The sequence below is a fragment of the Alosa sapidissima genome, chromosome 19 (assembly GCF_018492685.1).
Source record: "Alosa sapidissima isolate fAloSap1 chromosome 19, fAloSap1.pri, whole genome shotgun sequence".
NCBI classification, from domain to species: Eukaryota; Metazoa; Chordata; class Actinopteri; order Clupeiformes; family Clupeidae; genus Alosa; species Alosa sapidissima.
The window spans coordinates 6,426,202-6,445,302 of record NC_055975.1 but is presented as its reverse complement, the minus strand read 5'-3'; the positions used below and the strand labels follow the sequence as shown (position 1 = coordinate 6,445,302).

Below are 19,101 nucleotides of genomic sequence, written 5' to 3'. Positions count from 1 at the left end.
AACGGGTGGGGTTGGGGGAAGGGGTCAGGGGGGGGTGGACCGGCAGGAAGGGGGAGGCAGAGGATGGGCATCTCTCCACACACACTCTCACACACACACTCCCCCCATCTGCGGCACCCTGGTCAGCTCGCCCCCTCTGTGTCTTGGCCAGCCTCTGTGTCCTTATTTCAGGCTGCTCTCACTGTTCCAACTCCTCCTCCACCCGTCCATCCCGTGCAATCTGTTAATATGGTTCATCTTCAGATGTTAGGGGGAAAAAAGTACTAAATGTGCCATAGCCGGTAGTTCTACTTTTTTAATTTTATTGCGTTTTATTTTTTGTGAGAGGTAAAATGTTACATTTCCCGTGGGGATTATTTAAGAGAAAATCAATGACTCACAGAATAGAATAGACGGTTGTTTGGTTGTTGAAAGCTTCTTTTAGAAGCTCTCCTCTAGAAACTGCACAGGTGTATCCATTTGGGTCAGCATTTGCAAAGTGCAATTTACAAAGTGCAGCTTTGAAATCCACCAGCAACCGTGGTCTCAGAAAAACCAATTAGCTTGGTGCCCAGTTTTGTTGGTGGGGAGGGGGAAGTCTAAGGTTCTCAGAAGTTATGACTACAAGGTTTTTTTTGCCAAGGTTTTGCGATTAGAGAGGCAGTTACATTACAGTGAACCCCTCCCACACATTAAGTCCATTTTTAGATGGTTTTGTTTTGTTCGTTGTGAACACAAAACATGTTGTGGACATTCAATGAAGTGGGGAGAAAAAACAAAACATTTGAAAGTGCCAACGCTTAAAAATACCTCAATTGTGCATGTCATGCCATAGCTTTAGGCCAGTCGGAGGAAGTCATTTCTTCTGAAAACTCCTTGGCTACCCTCTGTTAGCCCTGGTGTTTCAAATGTTGGGAAGGGCAGCCATATTTCCCATTTCCTGTTACTTGAGCAGCCAAATGCTTTTGGTAGATAGAATTGGGAAATATCTGCGCCACACCTGACAACTTGTGCCATAACGTATAACTCTAATCTGAAAAAAGATGTACATTTAATGATGTATGCTTGAAGCTAAAAACATGCAGGTACTGTGCCAATATCTCATTTGTTTTGTACTATTTCATATGTCATTCCATCACAAAGGATTCATATCTTTCTAAGGACAACAGCAACAACATCAACAACAACAACAACAACAACAACAACAAAAGGTTTTTGGGTGGTGTTTGCTTAGATATTGAATTCAAAAATGTGTAAAAAATGCATTTTTGCACTTTTCCTCTTCTCTTATTATACTCATGTTCGTATTTCCAAGGGAAATGTATGTACTGAAGTTCACAATGATATTGTTGCAATTGAATTGCAAAGGTGTATATGACTTTATTTGATTAGTGTCCTGTCTCTGAATGTCACCAGAAACTCTTGCCTCAAATCAAGACAAAGGATTTAAACATACAGTGAAACAATAGTGGTCAGTAACTATGAACAAATTGAACAATACAAGTGCACTAGTCTTCAGTGCTATATCATACCCCGAAACAGGCAGGGCTGTTAGCGTTCCCTTAGGTATTAACTATTACGAGATATCTCGGTGACAATGCACAATATTATCAAGTAGACAAATAGCAGAGCTGTCTCGTTTAGATTTTGCTGTTCGGTTTAGGGTGGCATCAATAAATAATCCCTTTGTAGGCACTAAAGACTTTTATTCAGCATCTGACATCTAGGATGATTCCCACACAAAATAATGCTGGAGTGTTGCTGGAATGGAGGACTGTGCCATCTAATGTAGTTTTGCTCAGCAGATGATGAATGAGAAATCATTGTGTTTCCTTGAACGCAAAACTCAAAGAACATTATGCATTTTCCACTGCTTTAGACCGGCTAAAAGAAGTCAGGTTTGGTACCATAATCTGGACGTCAGATGAAATGTTTGTCCCTTTAGAAAAAAAGCCATTACGGATTTGAAAGTAAATCAGTATGTGTTGGATTGCCTTGGCACCTTCAGTGATCCTTATTGTATGGAATTTATGCAACAGTGCATCTTGGTTGCCATGTCAGACTTGGCACTTGAAGCACATACAACAAACATACCGGATATGCAGTGCCCGGTAAAATACCATTCTGTGTTAATGTTATAGAGGCCTAAAGGTTTACAACAGGGTGGATAGCTGGAGGTAGTTATACACTTAGGAGTTGCATAGCTGGAGCAGATATGGCTCTTCATTTTCAGGCATGTGTTGTGTGCATGGGTGCTAATTATTTTGTGGCTGAAAGAAGACTTGCTCTGTGATAAACATCTTTAAGTGTTTTTAGTATTAATTTCTAAGATAATCTGACTGTCAATTGATACTGGGGGGTTCAATTGAACTAGAAGCAAAGGAGTCTGTCATTTCTGTTTGGTACCCAATGTGTAGCCTACACATTCATGTTGCTTTTGTTTGCAAATCTTCCTGGACTTTGCCCATAGGATCTGGTATGTGTTGTTTTGTCCGGCCACTGAGGGGCATTAAGAGCAGGCTGATCTACTCAGTTTCAACGGGTGCAGTAGTGTGATTCGGGTCTGTTGGTGACCAGCTGCTGATAGCATTAGTAAGGGCTGTTTCTCAAGACTAGAGGGCAAGGTGACCGTGGGTTCACTGTGCCCCCAAGTCATTTCCTCTCCTCTGCCAATTTGTCCCCTTCACAGCTTTACAGCAAGCACACCCCCCACCCCATCTCACCCTCGCTCTCCCATCCACACACACACACACACACACACACACACACACACACACACACACACAATTACCACCACACTACTTTAACACCCCAGTCCTCTCAGCACTGCCCTATTGAGGCTTATTCTCCCATCTTGACAAGCGGAGTGGAACAGCACCAGCTCCTGGGTGTTTTGAGGCTGTGTGGTATGCTTGGTTTTCTTTTACTGCAGTAGCGTGTAGTCATTGCAAACTCAAAGTTCTGTGCCAATTTGTTCATGTTTGAGGGCTTATTTGGAGTCAGATATGGTGATAGTGTGGGTTCCAGAGCAGGGGCTTGAGCCATATGATGCCATACTGGCATTTGGTTTAGTATGCACTGATATTGACTTTAGATGTCGATAGATACTTCATGCATTTGGTTTAGTATGCACTGATGTTGACTTTAGATGTCGATAGACACTTCAGGCATTTATGAGAACTAGAGCAATTGTTTGATGAAAAATGACAGATTAGTATCACCCTTTTGTCTGATTGGAAAGAGTCTTGTTTACATTCTTAATTGATTGACATAGTTTCATATCCAAATGAATATACCTCATAGTGAAGGTCTTTCTAGGAAGTCCTAGAAGCCCTCTAGTTTCATATTTGAAGTCTCATCTCAGACTGAGTGGTGTGAGGGTATTTTGGACAGGTCCTTTGAAGCTGCTGAGATAACTTTTCCTCCCTTTAGATCTGTCTGAATGACACGACTTGCCATTTTAGTGAGTGGATGGGAATGCGGGCAGTGCCCGGGTGTGATTCTCTGCAGTCGTTTCCATGAGAACCTAAAGTGACACATCGCTGCCCAGGGATGACTTAGGCCTTTCCATTCAGTGGCGTGTGCGACAGGCATTTTTGTATTCCATAGCTAAGAAGCTGTGACTCCAGTATGTGGATGAAAAGTCTCCTTCAGTCCTGCCCTTGAAGTCAGTCTGCTTTTAGCCACAAAAAGCTGCAGCTTTTCTTTTTTCATATTCATTTTTTTTTTCTTTTTCAACTTGCAAGAACAGTCTCTTTAGTTTGAGAGTTCAACTTTATCAGCGCGAATCAAAGTCACGGACACATCCTGCCCTCTGGTGGGACACACGCAGTGAGAAAAGAAACCGTCTGATTTGTTTAAGACCCGCGGAATCCATTACCTGCCCTTTGATTTTAAACGAGCTTGAAAAACCAATTGCCGCCCACTCAGAAGCGCAATTTATCACAGTCTCTCCGAGTCTAATGCAGAGCTGCAGGTTTGGAACCTTTGGGCCTCCTTGGTCAGCCGTCAAATGAATGAGCGCCTCCCTGTGAAGCCACATCAGGCACGGAGGCCTCCGCCGCAGTCACGATAGTTTGATTGATTAGCCGAGATCAAAGTACTGATGATCTATAAATCAGACAATCCAGGTGTCCCTTGTCCTCTCATCTCATTCTCCATCCGTATGCTTTTTCATATGAATAGCAATGATGGAACACCACTCCATGTGCCTTATTCTCAACATCAAGAAACTAAAGTAATCCTTTGCTGCTTCACTGCAGATATTTATGTCATAGATTATTTTATATTTATGCTAATATAAGTTATGTAATGTGAAGAAATGCAGAGACTCCAGTCATGAGAGTTGGACTGAGTTAGCTGTTTGTAGTGTAGTCCTGATTGGATGATGGTGATAAATAAATGCAATGAGACGTACATGAGGACGTTCATGGGTGGAGGCTAGAACAAGACATTAGTGATCAGAAGGATCAATGATAATCTCACCATTCATATTGTATTAGGCTTCTGCCAAGCTTAGGTTCCAATGCAGTTTCTTCAAGTGTCCTGGCATTACATGAGATATATATCAGCCACAAAATGCAGTCATTGTTGTGCAGTCTGTTCCCCAGGCAAACAAACCAACACCAAGGCCTCTACTGGCCCCTGTTCAAGGTCTCTTATATTTCTCATGAGAAATGAGGCCTGATTCTGAAGAACCATCATCGCTAATAACTTTTTACCCATTGGAGGCAATAACACATCTGAATGACGTTTGAAAAAGCTTCTATACAAAAACGTGTTGTACTTTCTTCCTGTGCCAATGTAGTGGTAATGCAGTGTGCCCTATCTGAATATGCAGTATCAGAGCCCAGTTTACAGGACGTGCCAGCAGTATATTAGCTAGGCATTAGCTTGTGTGTTTTGCATATGCTGATAAAAATGGGCCATAAGACTCCTTGGGAGAAAGAATAATTATCCACCTTGTCTAGCGCCATAACTAAGTCTGTTTTTCAGCCCTGAAAAACACTCCCAAGCCCCCCCCCCCCCCCCCCCCCCCCCGGGTCTTTGTAACGTATGAAACATATACAGAGAGTAGAAGGTTTGTGTTACAGATTTGTAAGTGGGCATTCAATTTGACTGTTGTTGTAGACAAGCGTGTTGGTTTACAAGGAGTCAGCTACGGTGTTTTTGAGAGTGTGGAGTTTAGAGTTTGTAAAGCTGTTTAAGGTTGCAAGTTGACGTCTACATATACGTCTCACATGCTATATGTATGTATGACTAACGTGTGTGTCCTTATATGCAAATTGAGGTGTAGGTGCCAAATCAAGTAACCTGTGTGTCTCCTTATCCTTGTCTAAAAAGATAATCAGCTTCCTTAATCCTTCATCATGTGTTTTGTAAATGGTTAAAAGAAGGGTAGATGGGAAAATATATTGTGTGGGGTTGACCTTTAATAAGTCTGGCACAGATTTTTATTGAACTAAGCACTTTCATGAAATTGTTGATTGCATTGCATCTGTGCTTGAGAGAGAAAAAACTCTACTGATAGTTTACACATACACAGTGCCACAACTTCAGATGTTTGTAATGTTACTAAGACAGGGGATGCAACTGGAAGGATAGATAAAAAAAAAAAAACTCGCCCACTGGAGATTATTTTGTTGTGTTCATTCAACACAACTGAAGGTTTTCAATGTAAGATATTAAAATGTGCATTAGATATATGAGTGCTATACTGAGCAAGTTGTACAACATCCACCCTTGATTTTGGGAAGTGTATAATGGTAGGGTAGTTAAACGGCGGTCGTGTAGGGTAGTTAGACGGCGGTCGTGTAGGGTAGTTAGACGGCTGTCAGCAGTCCAGCATAGAGCGATCGTTCTTCCCATTCAGTGCTCTTCCTTTACATGGTGTAATGTTCATCCATTTAATCATTACATAAAATAGCGCCATTTATTCCTTGTGTAATGTCAAGTCTGCATTTCCAGAACCTTCCATTAGCTCCCCCTGTGTTTGTTTAGCCTACATGTTTTCAATTGTGGTAACTGGTTTCATCCTGAAAATGAACTCTGGCAATCTGTGGTATGACTGGCTGTGGCAAGTGACCCTGGCTGGACATGACCAGCCTCTCCAGTGAGCTCATTCATAGTGCGCCACCCATACAATAAAGGCATAGCTCAAAGCAGTTTCATGTCTGGCACAGCATAACAAACAAACATGGGGAATTGGGTGGGGGTGTGGAGGAATACTGCAACAGTGTTAGTCCAGGTGGCCACTTCTTACTGTCTTATGTTGCAAAAAGTAAATTCACATAGGACTTCATACAGTAGGAATTTATTTTTAAAACTTGGTTGACACATTATGGCACACTCCTCCTCTTGAGAAGACCATGTAATGTTCATAGTCATTTTTACACCTGGGTAGACATGCAGTCATATGGTGCTTAAAGTGACACATCTAGATTAGAACCGCTTCTGTTTCCTGGTTATTTATGTTGATGCTTCAAACCCTTAAAACCCCAAAATGAGGAGAGAAGGAGAGAGAGAGAGAGAGATAACACTTACGTTTGACATAATGTGGAGAAATCATCAGCTCTCATTTGGATAGAATTATAACACCACTCAGATCTTGGAATGTGAAATTAGAGGAAAAAAGATACCTAAATAAAATGTAGTTGTTTAGCTAAACCTATTTTCAATTATTATATAAAAATATAAATATATATCATATCAATATTAAAGGATGAATATAATACCAAATATTCATTATTTGTACAGAAATATATATAAATAAATATATAGATATCTGCTTCATTTGAACAGAACAATTTTCTGCTCTTCCTCATGGTTTTGTTGATTTTACTTCTAGTTCGGGTTGTTTTGATAAGCTGTTATGATGGCATGCAAGATAATGATATTGAATGTATGATTTGTTGCTTTGTTGCTTTTTTGTACTACATTACTGAATGTCATTTGTTGATTCAGATTTCTTTTATCTATTTATTGCACAAACATATTTATCTATTTATTTCTGTTTACAACCTGGCTTTTCTTTCATTTGGACTATGCCATGCTGCTCACTAGACAATAACTTGTAAGTATTTTGGTTGTCCCTCTTTTCATAATTTAGCCTCTTGATATATTTGTTGGACTTATTTCCATGAGTTGGCCTCTTATGTTTGGTTATTGCTGGGGTCATATGTTGTAAATACTTCTGCAATTAAATTTTTGGAAGAAAAAAAAGATTCAGATTTGAGTTCTTATTTAATCCATATATCTACAGTACACACATCATTTGGACACAACCTTTTCTAGGCTACTGCTTTCCTCCACATTCTTTCTTTCTTTCATTCATTCATTCATTCATTCATTCATTTTCTCCCTCCCTCTCTCTCTAGGCTATTTTCGTTGTGTGTGTGTGTGTGTGTGTGTGTGTGTGTGTGTGTGTGTGTGGGGGGGGGTGTAGGTGTGTGAGCTAAACACTATTCTTTCATCATGTCACTGACACAACGTCGCGCCCAATTGCAAATCAGACTCTGCTAATACTCTGCAAACCAATAGCATGCAGAGTATCCAGAAAGGGGCGGGATTGCCCCATATGCTATACCACGTGATCAAAATTGAAGTCATATGATAACGAACCAGACTGTATCCTACCTAGCCTACTCTTCAAGGAATGCGATCGAAGGCTGGCTTTTATCTTCAGAGTATCCTCATAAAGTGGGTAACGCATGCTTTCCATCTCGATTGAATGTCTGAGAACTGTGTTGTAGCCTGTCTCTCTGCATAACACACTGAGAGAAAATGTCGAACAGACAGATAGATAGTTCGCGTTGTTGTTTAGCTACTATAGCCTACTAAAGCGTCGCATTATGAAACATTGTTTTGAAACGTTCACATTACATGCTGTGATATGAGTCATGGGCTTTCTATCATGTTGGGAATATAGCCAAGATGTTATATTTTCTTACCTGATTTTGATCAATTTGAGCATACTTTGCAATAGGATCATTTCATACTTTGCAAAGTAGATCATTTCAACGCCTCGTGAGATCTATTTAATCATGTCCTGGTGGTGTCACTTCACCGTAGTATCAGTCACATGATGTATTTAAATGTAATTAAACGCTGTTAGAAACTTTGGCTAATTGTATTATTTTGAGTGACCGGCATAAGACCACATGACAAGGCAGGTCAAGAAGGAATTCTCCGTTTTCGCTGTTATCTCTGTATAATTCATTACTGATGACCACGCTAAAGGCAATTTTAGGCATATGTTGCCATATCATGTTCCTCTTGTTTGCCATCACTCGTGTTAAACTTTGTAAATTAATTTGGATAAATGTGTCTTTCAGGATATACTGTAATAGGTTACAAGCATTTTAGACAGTCACTTAAGCTTCTGAGAGTAAAAGTAGGCCTACACCATGACCTCCCAGCCAGACCTCCCCAGCCTCTCTGTGAGCATGGACTACTTCAACTGGAACCTGCGTCTGCAGGTCATTGGATTTGGGTTTTGTTTCTACTCCGCTGTCTTCCTTGTGTGTCACCTCCTGTCGGCGGCCCTCTGCACAACCTATTGCTCACTGCCTGCCAAAGAGAAGGTTTTCTGGAACTTGGCTGCCACAAGGGCAGCATTCGGGCTCCAGAGCACAGTTGCGGGACTGCGCACCCTGACCGAGGACTCAGCTTTGTTTGAGGACAAGGTGCGTGGGCAGGAGGATTGGTCCTGGTTCAACGTGCTGACGGCCACTGGCTTCTTCCTGTTTGAGAATGTGGCTCTGCACGCCTCTAGCGTGGCCTTTGGCAACTTTGATGCACCACTGGCATTGCACCACTTCTTCGCCCTGTCAGGGTTTGCTGGGGCCGTGGTGTGGGATTCACTGGGCCACTTCCTACCCATGGTCACCCTGCTGCTGGAGATGAGCACACCCTTCACCTGTATCTCCTGGATGCTCCTCAAGGTAGAACGCCTCCTCATTGCACTACTAACCAACTGCACTTACCACAACAGTCTTCTCCATCCTGTCTTCTTCTCCATCCTGTCGTCTTCTTCTTCTTCTTCTTCTTCTTCTTCTTCTTCTTCTTCTTCTTCTTCTTCTCCTCCTCTTGACTTAACATAACGCTTGAATTGGCACTTTATTCTATGCGAGTAGTACTTATTGCTGCTCTAACATGTCCTAATCACACTGTACATTGATTGTTATCTTTCTTTAAGTCACAAAAGGTGCCACCTTCCACCTATCTAGTAATCACAAAGTCAGTAATGTTTCGGCATCTGGGTTGCCAGCTCTGCTCTAGTTACCACATCTGCAGTGTACACCGCTCTACAGTATTTTGAAAGTGATTGTAGTACCAGTTTTGGCCAAAATCCTACATACGGTTCCTTTAAATCAAAACACGTTTGTGTACAGTATGTTTTTAGTAATTGTAACTGTAAAATTAAATTCCTTTTTTCGAAAAGAGGAAACTCTGGTTATATCTGACCTCCAATCTTGAGAGGAAGTGACTCAAATGTCTGAAGTTTCATTGCTAACTTTGAACTCTCAATTTTCTGTTTGAATAGTGTCACATGCATTCAGCACATATCCTGCAATTACTCTCTGCTGCAGCTGACTTCAACAGTAGTCTATCTCAAACATAGAGATGTGTTTAAGCCATTCAAGTGTGTGCAACAGTCAGTGTGGTAGGCCTAAATATTCTCTCTCTCTCTCTCTCTCTGTCTCTCTCTCTGTCTCTGTCTCTGTCTCTGTCTCTCTCTGTCTCTCTGTTCTCTCTCTCTCTCTGTCTGTCCTCTCTCTCTCTCTCTCTCTGTCTGTCCTCTCTCTCTGTCTCTGTCTCTCTCTGTCTCTCTGTTCTCTCTCTCTCTCTCTGTCCTCTCTCTCTCTGTCTGTCCTCTCTCTCTCTCTCTCTGTCTGTCCTCTCTCTCTGTCTGTCCTCTCTGTCTCTCTCTCCTCTCTGTCTCTCTCTCTCTCTCTCTGTCTCTCTGTTCTCTCTCTCTCTCTCTCTCTCTCTCTCTCTCTGTCTGTCCTCTCTCTCTCTCTCTCTGTCTGTCCTCTCTCTCTGTCTGTCCTCTCTGTCTCTCTCTCCCTCTCTGTCATCTCTCTCTCTCAGGCTGGTTGGGCACGGACCTTATTCTGGAAGGCCAACCAGTGGGTGATGATCCACATGTTCCACTGCCGCATGGTGCTCACCTACTACATGTGCTGGGTGAGCTGGAGCCACTGGAGGGAGCTCAACGCGTACGTGGCCCTGCCCCAGCGGCTGCTCTTCTTCACGGGCCTGGCGCTGCTCACCGTGGTCATCAACCCCATCTGGACCCACAAAAAGACCATGCAGCTACTCAACCCTGTGGACTGGAACTTCGGCAACAAGCCAGCCCCAGAGAATGGGCCCTCCAACGAGAGGCCCAAGCATCACACAAGCTGAAGGGGTATCAGGGCACCGAGTTGGGGATGTAGAGGAAGAACAAAAGTTTAAGATAAGGCCACACAATGGCCGCAAGCATTTATTTTCCTACTGACTCTTTGGATTGGATTTGGCTTGAGAATTATTGAATGGAGTTAGTGGACTGATACTCTTAATATTCTCATCTTTACATGGAGTTTATAGTCACTCAAGAATTTGGTCCATGGGAATTCTTTTCTGAGCTAGATTTTCTGAGCTTTCAAATTAGCATTGAAATTATATGACTGAAGTATTTGGCCAATGCTATATTTATAATTCTTTTAAATAGATTTTTTAAAGTTGGGTAGGTTGGAGGGGATCATATTATTCACTATCTTCACTAACGCGCTACTAGTCTTACAAATTGTTAGCGTGTGATCTTTAAGTTATTTTAAGGTATTTTTGCATTTGCCAGTCTGTTGGCTATTAATGATTCAACAATATTCCGTTTGTTACATTTGATAGTGTTACGTTTGAGAGTGTTACGTTTCATGTCATATTTGCAAAGTTTTGTGACTGAAGCTGAAGGAAGAGGAAGGCTGTTAATGTCAGTTGGACGAGTCAGCAGTTGGGGAAATGAGGTGTTGGCTAGTTAGAACACATTCATGCCTCATGGCTTGCCTTGTGGCTTGCCTTGCCTCTCTTGGGAAAAAAAGCAGACATGTTTTGGCCAAAATATTTGAAATATTTTGAATTTAAAACCTTTCATACTTTCATACACACATACATCCTTTATACATAATCACACCACAGGTTATATGAATGGCCATTTTTTTACTCTGTCAAAGCACTGTTTTTCCGAATCTGCTGTCACAGATTGCACATGTGATACAGCATAAATACACAGCTGCCCTCCATAATTCTCTATGAATGAGAATGGTGTTTATGCTAATGGAAAATGAGCTCTTGTCAAATCTTTGGGTGTTATTGTTGTTGGATTTTCGACATCTCATGCATATGTTTACAGTTAACAGAGTAACGTGGCAGTGGGGATCTCGTGAGTACTGTGAAGATTGCCGTCTGCCCTCACTGACCATCTCTCACTATTCATCATAACAATAATTCAGAGAGGAAAGATAAAATACCTTGGATTACAAAAGCTTAAAGTGTATGCTCAGAAAATTACTTTTTTAAACATGACCATAAAGTGTTCTCATGTAGCTGGTCCTAATAGCAATATGGTATAGTCTGTTTTACACTACCTCAATTAATCGAAAGGTGAAAAGAAATCTTTTTAGTTTTTACATATTCCTGGCTTTGCTTTAGTAATTGCTTTGATACATTTTTAGATCATGTTTTCCCCAAGGGAAGAAACCTTTCTCCACATAACAGTTCAGATGTCTGACATCGTTGAGTTGCATATTAACAGCTGACCCAGCCAGACTGGTCCCTTTGTTGCATACTTAACTAATGAATACCTTTGTGGATGCTGCTATCAAACATTTAATCTTCTCCACTCAACCATTATTTTCAGATCCCACATGTATGTCACCAGTTGCTAGATACTAATTAAATCTGGGTGTGTAAACTGACCCAGGTGCCCACACTGTGGATTGTCTCTAAGAATGGCCCCTGCCCAAACTGTACTTTGTGGCTTTCTTGTGTTTCTCATCTGTGTTTGGGTTTTATAAGTGTGCCTTATCTCTATTCAGATCGCCTCAAGCCCTCTGGGAGTTAAATCCTTTTGTTGTAGCGTAGTAAAAGGAAGTAATTATATTGCTATATTGTGGCAAGTGAGTCATTGGAACTGCAAATGTTGTAACTGTTGAACATTGGCAACACACACACACAAACTCACACTAACATTGACGTTGTGTTTATCCCCCAAAAATGGATACAAGTGTGCATACCGGATAATTTTCTGGACATTGACAAAACTATTAAAACTTACCCTTTTTAACATCTACTTTGTAACAAACTCGTATTTGAATGTTGAATCATCCCATGCCCATTTTGTGTACCAACAAATCTGACTGGCTAACTTTATTAGCCATGATTTCTCTTTGCCTCCATATTTGCACTACACTAAACAAACTTGCTGGAGGTGGATTAAACACAAGATATATTATAACTGAAAGAGATCAGGGCCCTCAGAAAAACTCAGCCACTTTATGTGGAATTCGCAATGACCAATGGGGAGACAATGTGCTTTATATCCACTAGTGGGCAGCAGAACATTGTATTAAATGTTGAAGGGCTCTGCCCTGGGAATGGAGGTTTTTACAATATTCAAACCTGTGTTTGTTGTAGAATCCAGGATGTAATTTGTGTGAGTTGTTCAGGTTTCAGAGAATTTGAAACAATGATCTTTAAAATTAAGATTCTGTTAATGCATAAGATGTAGTCTTTATTATAATAAATTAACCATCAGTTCGCACTGAGACTAAATGAGAGCAGGACCGATCAGCTCTAGGGTGAGAACACCACAGGGCACCTAAAGCATGCCATTTATCACATAAGACTGTCAAAATCAACAAAACAGTTGTCTGCCAGGTGGTTCATTAGCTGTGGTAGGACTTTAAAAGGAAATTAGATCAGTAGATTGCCATGAAATTTTAAATGTAAGATAGTTAAAAGTCAATAAAAACTTTCTGAAGTCTGCATAGATAGGGGAAACCGGGGCTGGTTGGATCAAGGGCAGGTTGGATCATGGTTAATACAGTATCTAGGCAACTAAAAGGTACACCCACTAAATGTTAACGCTAAAATAAGTGTCTTCTTAATTGGAGCGCACACACACATAAGAAAAATAATTGAAAATCATTAACCCTTTAGGTGAGGGCAACTTTTTGATTTTGCAGGGTCGAAACTTAGAAATCGCTCTTCCAACTAAATACATTCTAGCATTGTGATGGGTAAGGATATAGAAAAAGTAGGCTAATCATTTCACTTGAAAAAGGCAAGGGCTCAGATAGGTTTTGATATGAAATTTGTAAGCCTGTGGTGACTGCTGGTGGTCTAACCCCATTTCAGTGCTGAGGAGTGTCCGAATGTGGATGGGGCAGATTAGGCACACTGATTTTGGAGTTGGTTGGCGCATACATTCCCTATGGCTATTTTCTGACATCTATAAACTATTTTACACAAATATTATCAATCTTTATTTGTTTTAACCTTGTTATTGTAATTACTGAACATAATTTTACATTGGGAAGCATTTGAATAAAAATATAATAAATAAAAAATCAATTGGTAGGGACCAAATTGGTCTTGAATTGTCTACTAAAGAAAAACACACGGGAAAGACATCAGCACAGTGAGATAGATGAACCCTTCAAACAAAAGCAAAAGAAGTAGGCCTACGGCAAAGGACTACTACAATAGGCGTTCCATCCAACCCCGACTAGTGCAAACCAACCCCGTGCCTGGGGCAGGTTGGCACTAGTGCACAACACCACTTTAATCATATATAACTTGAAACAAGGGATAGTTTGTTGACACTTAACGTATTTTTTAGCTGAGATCCCAAGCTTGAAAGTTTTAACGCATGGTAAGACGGAGAAATAACCGAGAGTGAAAAGTGAGCAACCAGCCCCGCGGTCTCCCCTGCACATTTGTTTATTTCCTTTATTTGTATTAGGCCTAGTTGTGTTTTGCTGTTGTCATTGTTGTTGTTGAAATCTCTACCTTGTTTCAGATGTTCAGATTACTTTTCCGGCGACAGTATAAATGCTTGTGGTAATTACATTTGAAAGAAATTCCCACCAAATACCCCCTTCCTTGGTTGCACAGCTGTTCAAAAGCCACCTCACAACGTCACGTGGTACAGAATGGAACGCATGTATTTCATCCGCAGCAAGAAACTTAAGGAATGTGATTGAGGCCCGTTTTGTCCAATTGCATGTCTCCATGAGCTGTCTCCACCAATGACTATACAGCAGGAGGTGAGGCCGTTGATGGATCAGCTTGCAGTAGGGAAAGCTGGAAACACTGACCCAAGGAAAAAAATGGAAAAGAAGCAATAACGCCAGATGCGCCTTCTTTCCTATTCAGTCATTGCCTGTAACAGTTCGTTTTTTTAGAGGATAGAAGGCGTTAGCAAGTTCACAGCATATTCAAGGTATCTCGGAGATGGTAAGTTGATCATGTCTTTGAAAGTTTGCAGTTGTTTTCAAACTTCCGATTTCATTGGTTAACAAAAGTTTATATTGGATATCAGGAGCAAAATCCTGATTACCGGTAGGTTATGTTAAGCGAACCTAATATTTCTTCAATAGTTTTTTTCTTTCCTGCTTGCCCTGTGCAAACAAACGAGTGTCCACATTGTTTTCTGAGCCATTTTCAGCTTGCTCGCAAGATTCCATTGATGTAACGTGGCGAGCGATACTGCCAAGTTTGTTGCCAAATGGAATAACCAATCTATGGGGTTTTGACAGGTTTTCCCAGACATAAACGGATATACACAGTATACCTTGTCCATTGCTGAGTTGACTTTTTTAAGCAGTGGGCTCTTGACTGTAAAGAAGAGTAGCGTAGCGTAATCTAGCATAAACTCGTGAATTTGCTTTCTTTAAGATGCGCGTATAACTGACGTATTATGTACTGTAGCCTTTTTGTGAATGACAGTGACATTTACTGTCTTTGAATTGTCATAGCATCATGTAAGCGTATGAGTCGACTAGATAGTTTTTATTACTTGCGAATATTAAACGTATTGTATTCGAAGGCTATTCATTTCCAACATCTGAAATGACAGCCTTCAAAACGCCTGTCAAACAAACTCTACCTGAGTGATGGAGTTTTCCAGCCACCAAGTAGCCTACATCCGGTCACTGGACTTGACTTTTCTAGGTAAACAAAAACTGAAAAGTGCGCTACTTTCAAAGCCACAGCTGCACATCTTTGTGCCCTCTGAAGTTACTGCATAGCCTACCTCATAGGCTACATGCGTTCAGGGTTAACTAATAATTTATACTTGCCCATGGTCACTGAAGGTACAAGGGTAATCATTCAGCATTCAGGGAATAGTTTTGGTAAAGATATTGTTAGCTGACAATGTCAACGAAGCAAATCATTATTGCAATAAAATGTAGAGAGGTAGGCTCCTAGAGTAGGCTAAAGGTGACTAGTCAATTAAGTTTAGTGTTTTTGCTCTGATATTGCTCTGTTTATCTGGAGAAATGTCATGACAGTTTTATAGAACAATCAATGAATTGATATGTTGTGTGTATATTTGTGTCCTCACATCTAAGTTCATGCATTTAGCTATCATGAATGATCTTAGTCGTGCCCCAGATTCATGGTCCTGCTTGTTACAGAACCTGAGCATCTTTGGAATGCACTCTTTAATGAGAATAACCTTGCTTTCATGCAGTCACTCAGGTTGCAGTCTGGCTCATTGAGTCTTGCTCTCAGGAATGTGTGTGCTCAGGGTTAGACTGCCTCAAAGATATGCGAGATACGGTGAGCACTTTGATCTGCTTTTGTATTGTCTAGCGCCATGCTTGTCCAGTTCACTTTACATCACGCCTGCAGAGAGCTTGGACCAGACCAGAGTTGTGCACACTGCCGGTGATTTGCTTAGCAAATAGCTGGGCAACTTGGCTGTGAAGAGGAGGCCTCCTCCCAGCGTAATGACTTCTAAAAATAAAGGAAGTGGGTATTTGTAGTTTCTTTTGTTTTGTTGATGGAAAGTCCTACCACAACTCGCCCCTGGCTGCACTTGGTTGTGTTGGAGTTGGTGCCCCATCATGTGTGCTCACCCACAGCCTGCATTGACATGGATGTTGTGTTCCACCCACACCACTGGCTTCCAAAAATAAAGCAAGGGGGCCTTTTTTTGGCTTCAACACAATTCCTCTTGGAATAACTACTTGTTGTTGTGGTCTTCTGCCATTGTGATGCATCATGATGGACACTGTTGTTTTGATCCCACTGAACTTGGGCTGTCCTTTGCATGTCTGATTGACATGACACATCAATAAGGTTTTGAGGCAACTGGTTTCCAAAAATGTTATGTCACGTTCTTGGACAGCAGTTCACTCTCGGTCACAGCTGGGTCTGTAATATGCTAATTGCTAAAGCTACTGTGCCATGGCTAAAAACGTCTCCCGGGATGTGGAGATTAGGCAAGGCACAGGGGTAGCTGGAACACTGGCCAAAAGCTGTTATGCATCGCTGGGAAGGCTGGCATACTTGCCATTGCTCCAAGGACTGAAAGTTCATGTTTCAAATCAGTACCACTATCGCCCCCACACTGCAACTGAATCGGAGAAGATATGCGTGAATATCAGCACATAACTCTTCCCCAGCTGAATTAGCTGATGAGCTAACAGCATGGTCACATTCCCCACATAGCTGGATTGTTGTCAGAGTGCAGTGCATCATTGTGTTTATAGTAAGGGATCCTAATTATGCCCGGTGCATGTTAGCAATAATAACAAGGAAGTTTGAGTTGAGTTCAATGAACTCTGCTCATCCCCTGGGGGGATATTTAAGGCAGGCATGGAAGAGTATAAAAGCACATGTAAAAAAGAAAACACCGGAATGTAACGGAAATTTCCCGGAGTTCACTTGGCATAAATCATAGACTTGGGCATTCAGAGGGCTGTTTGTTCTGTTCATATGGTAATGACTGAGGTGGCCATAAAAAAAACCCAAGAGTGTCACATAGAGTGGAGCTCCGTCAACTCATAATGCGTTTTGTCATAAGATCCATGTTAGAGAACATACCTCACTGCCCATCATCTGTATTTGACTTAAACTCTTTAACTGGAATGTTAGATGTTTGTATGATTTGTGGAGATACAGTATAGCTTCATACAGCCTTGAGACAACCCAGATATTCATATATCCATCATATAGCAACATTCTGAATGCTTAAATCTATTATTGCTTTGTGATGTATGGGTGCTGTACCATAACATGCTAATATGAGGGTGGGGAGCCTTACTTGAGTTCAGCTGTGGTAAATGTAGTGCAACATAAGTCTCTCATTTAACCAAATGGATCAAAGCCTGAAGCCGGGAGGGTCCGTTGGAACTGCAAACATTCTTCCCCCATCTTTCCAAACGAGACATAGCTGTTTCTCATGGGAGAAGTCAGAAATATTCAGGTCACACACAGTTGAATGGGGAGATTCCTAGGAAAATAGAAGTGATGTTGACTTGTAACACTAGCTTTTTTTTCCACCTTTCCTCGATTCAAGATCCTACAAGCCTTTGAGAGCCAGTGTAGTATAGGTGAATGAGAGCCTGGGGCAGTGGACTTCAGAGCACGTCAGGGTTTCAGTGTCCCTTGCAGCGCTGTCTATGCTGTAAACCACACTCCACACACAAACACACACACACACACACACACCACACGTACACACCACACGTACACACAGACAACCCAACTAGTGAAATGCCCTTTGCCTGAGGGTTGACATTTCTACGGGATTCATTTTCCACACCCCATATAATTACAACTGGTGGAGTCAAATGCCCTGCTCCAGCTGAAATTGATTGCTGTGTCCCCGCGTACAGCACACAATAACTCCCAACAAGCTTGAGCACAGAGACTCTGGCGCAATGGACTGTGGAGCTTAGTCAAGCTTATAAAAAAAAAAACCCCGAAAGTAATCTGACAATGATTATGGACCCGGTGACACAATGACCATCTATCACAGCTACTGAATTGTTGTCAGTGTAAAATACACTATTGTGTAGATGAATATGTATTGTTCCCACGTGAATTTGTGTGTTTGTTTGTGTGTGTGTGTGTGTTCACTCAGTCATGCCTGCTTGCCTGCCTGCCTGCCTGCCTGCCTGCCTGTGTGTGTGTGTGTGTGTGTGTGTGTGTGTGTGTGTGTGTGTGTGTCCAAATGTTTCTTTAAATGGGTGGTGTAAGCGGTGGATATCTGGCAGAAAACAGCTCTGGATTCCCTGAGCCCCATGGCAGCCCATTTGTGGAGGCCAAGACCTGGCCGCTCATTCTGCAGTGTCTGGGCGATCCTCCTCCTCGTCCTCCTCCACATGTCCTACGCCTGGCACAGCCAGAGCCCCTGTCAGCAGGAGAGAGAGAGAGAGAGAGAGAGAGAGAGAGAGAAGGAAAGGAAGAATATCCCGCATGAATACGTGAGCCAGAAAAAAGAGTGAGGACTCAGAGCAAGTGAAAAGAAAGACAGAAAAACTCTGTCAGTCTGAAAACAGACAAAGACTGGTGGCTATATAGCTCGATAGACAGAAAGAAAGGAGAGAGAGAAGTGGAGACCAGTCGGGAGGTAAATCATGTCATCGGGGGAAGCAAGGCGTAAAGAATGAGAAGGTGAATCGACATTCCATGAACTGGACAGCGAGAGCCGGGGCTTTGTAGGGGAGGATGTGGGGCTGGATTTTAGTATGCTGCAGCGCTCCGACTGTCCCCCCTCGCCACTAAAGGCCTTTGTCATCCCCTCCATTCAGATGGGCCCATAGTTGTGCTGGGGGGGAAATGCAGTGTCTGAGTACAGTAGGGCTGGCCGAGGTGCATAACGCCATGCCAACAACTCAACAATGAACAACACGGGACAAGGAGAGAAAAAGAGAGAGAGAGAAGAGATGGAGAGGTTGACAGGAAAACAGAAATAACAGAGAGGGAGACTATGTGTGTGTGAGAGAGAGAGAGAGAAAGAAAAAGATATGAAGAGAGGGGAAGAGAGAGAGAGAGAGAGAGAGAGAGAGAGAGAGATGAACTGCCTCATCTGTAAAGCACTTTGGGTCAACTCCTGTTTATTTT

The 19,101-nt window shown here is 41.9% G+C and overlaps 2 protein-coding genes across 4 annotated transcripts in view; both read left to right on the top strand.

Moving 5' to 3' along the window:
• The first annotated feature begins 7,579 nt into the window (after nt 1-7,579).
• On the top strand, nt 7,580-12,308 carry cln8 (CLN8 transmembrane ER and ERGIC protein). Its single transcript, XM_042072030.1, has 3 exons — nt 7,580-7,677; nt 8,313-8,921; nt 10,072-12,308. Exons 2-3 carry the CDS (start codon nt 8,385-8,387, stop codon nt 10,384-10,386), a joined length of 852 nt encoding a protein of 283 aa, XP_041927964.1. The 5' UTR covers nt 7,580-7,677; nt 8,313-8,384; the 3' UTR covers nt 10,387-12,308.
• A 2,016-nt stretch (nt 12,309-14,324) lies between these two features.
• The window catches only part of arhgef10 (Rho guanine nucleotide exchange factor (GEF) 10), a 54,444-nt gene continuing 49,667 nt past the window's right edge, over nt 14,325-19,101 (top strand). For all 3 annotated transcript variants that reach the window (XM_042072029.1, XM_042072028.1, XM_042072027.1), the window contains exon 1: nt 14,325-14,478. The gene's annotated coding sequence lies outside the window, so the exon portion shown is untranslated. The remainder of the gene's footprint in view (nt 14,479-19,101) is intronic.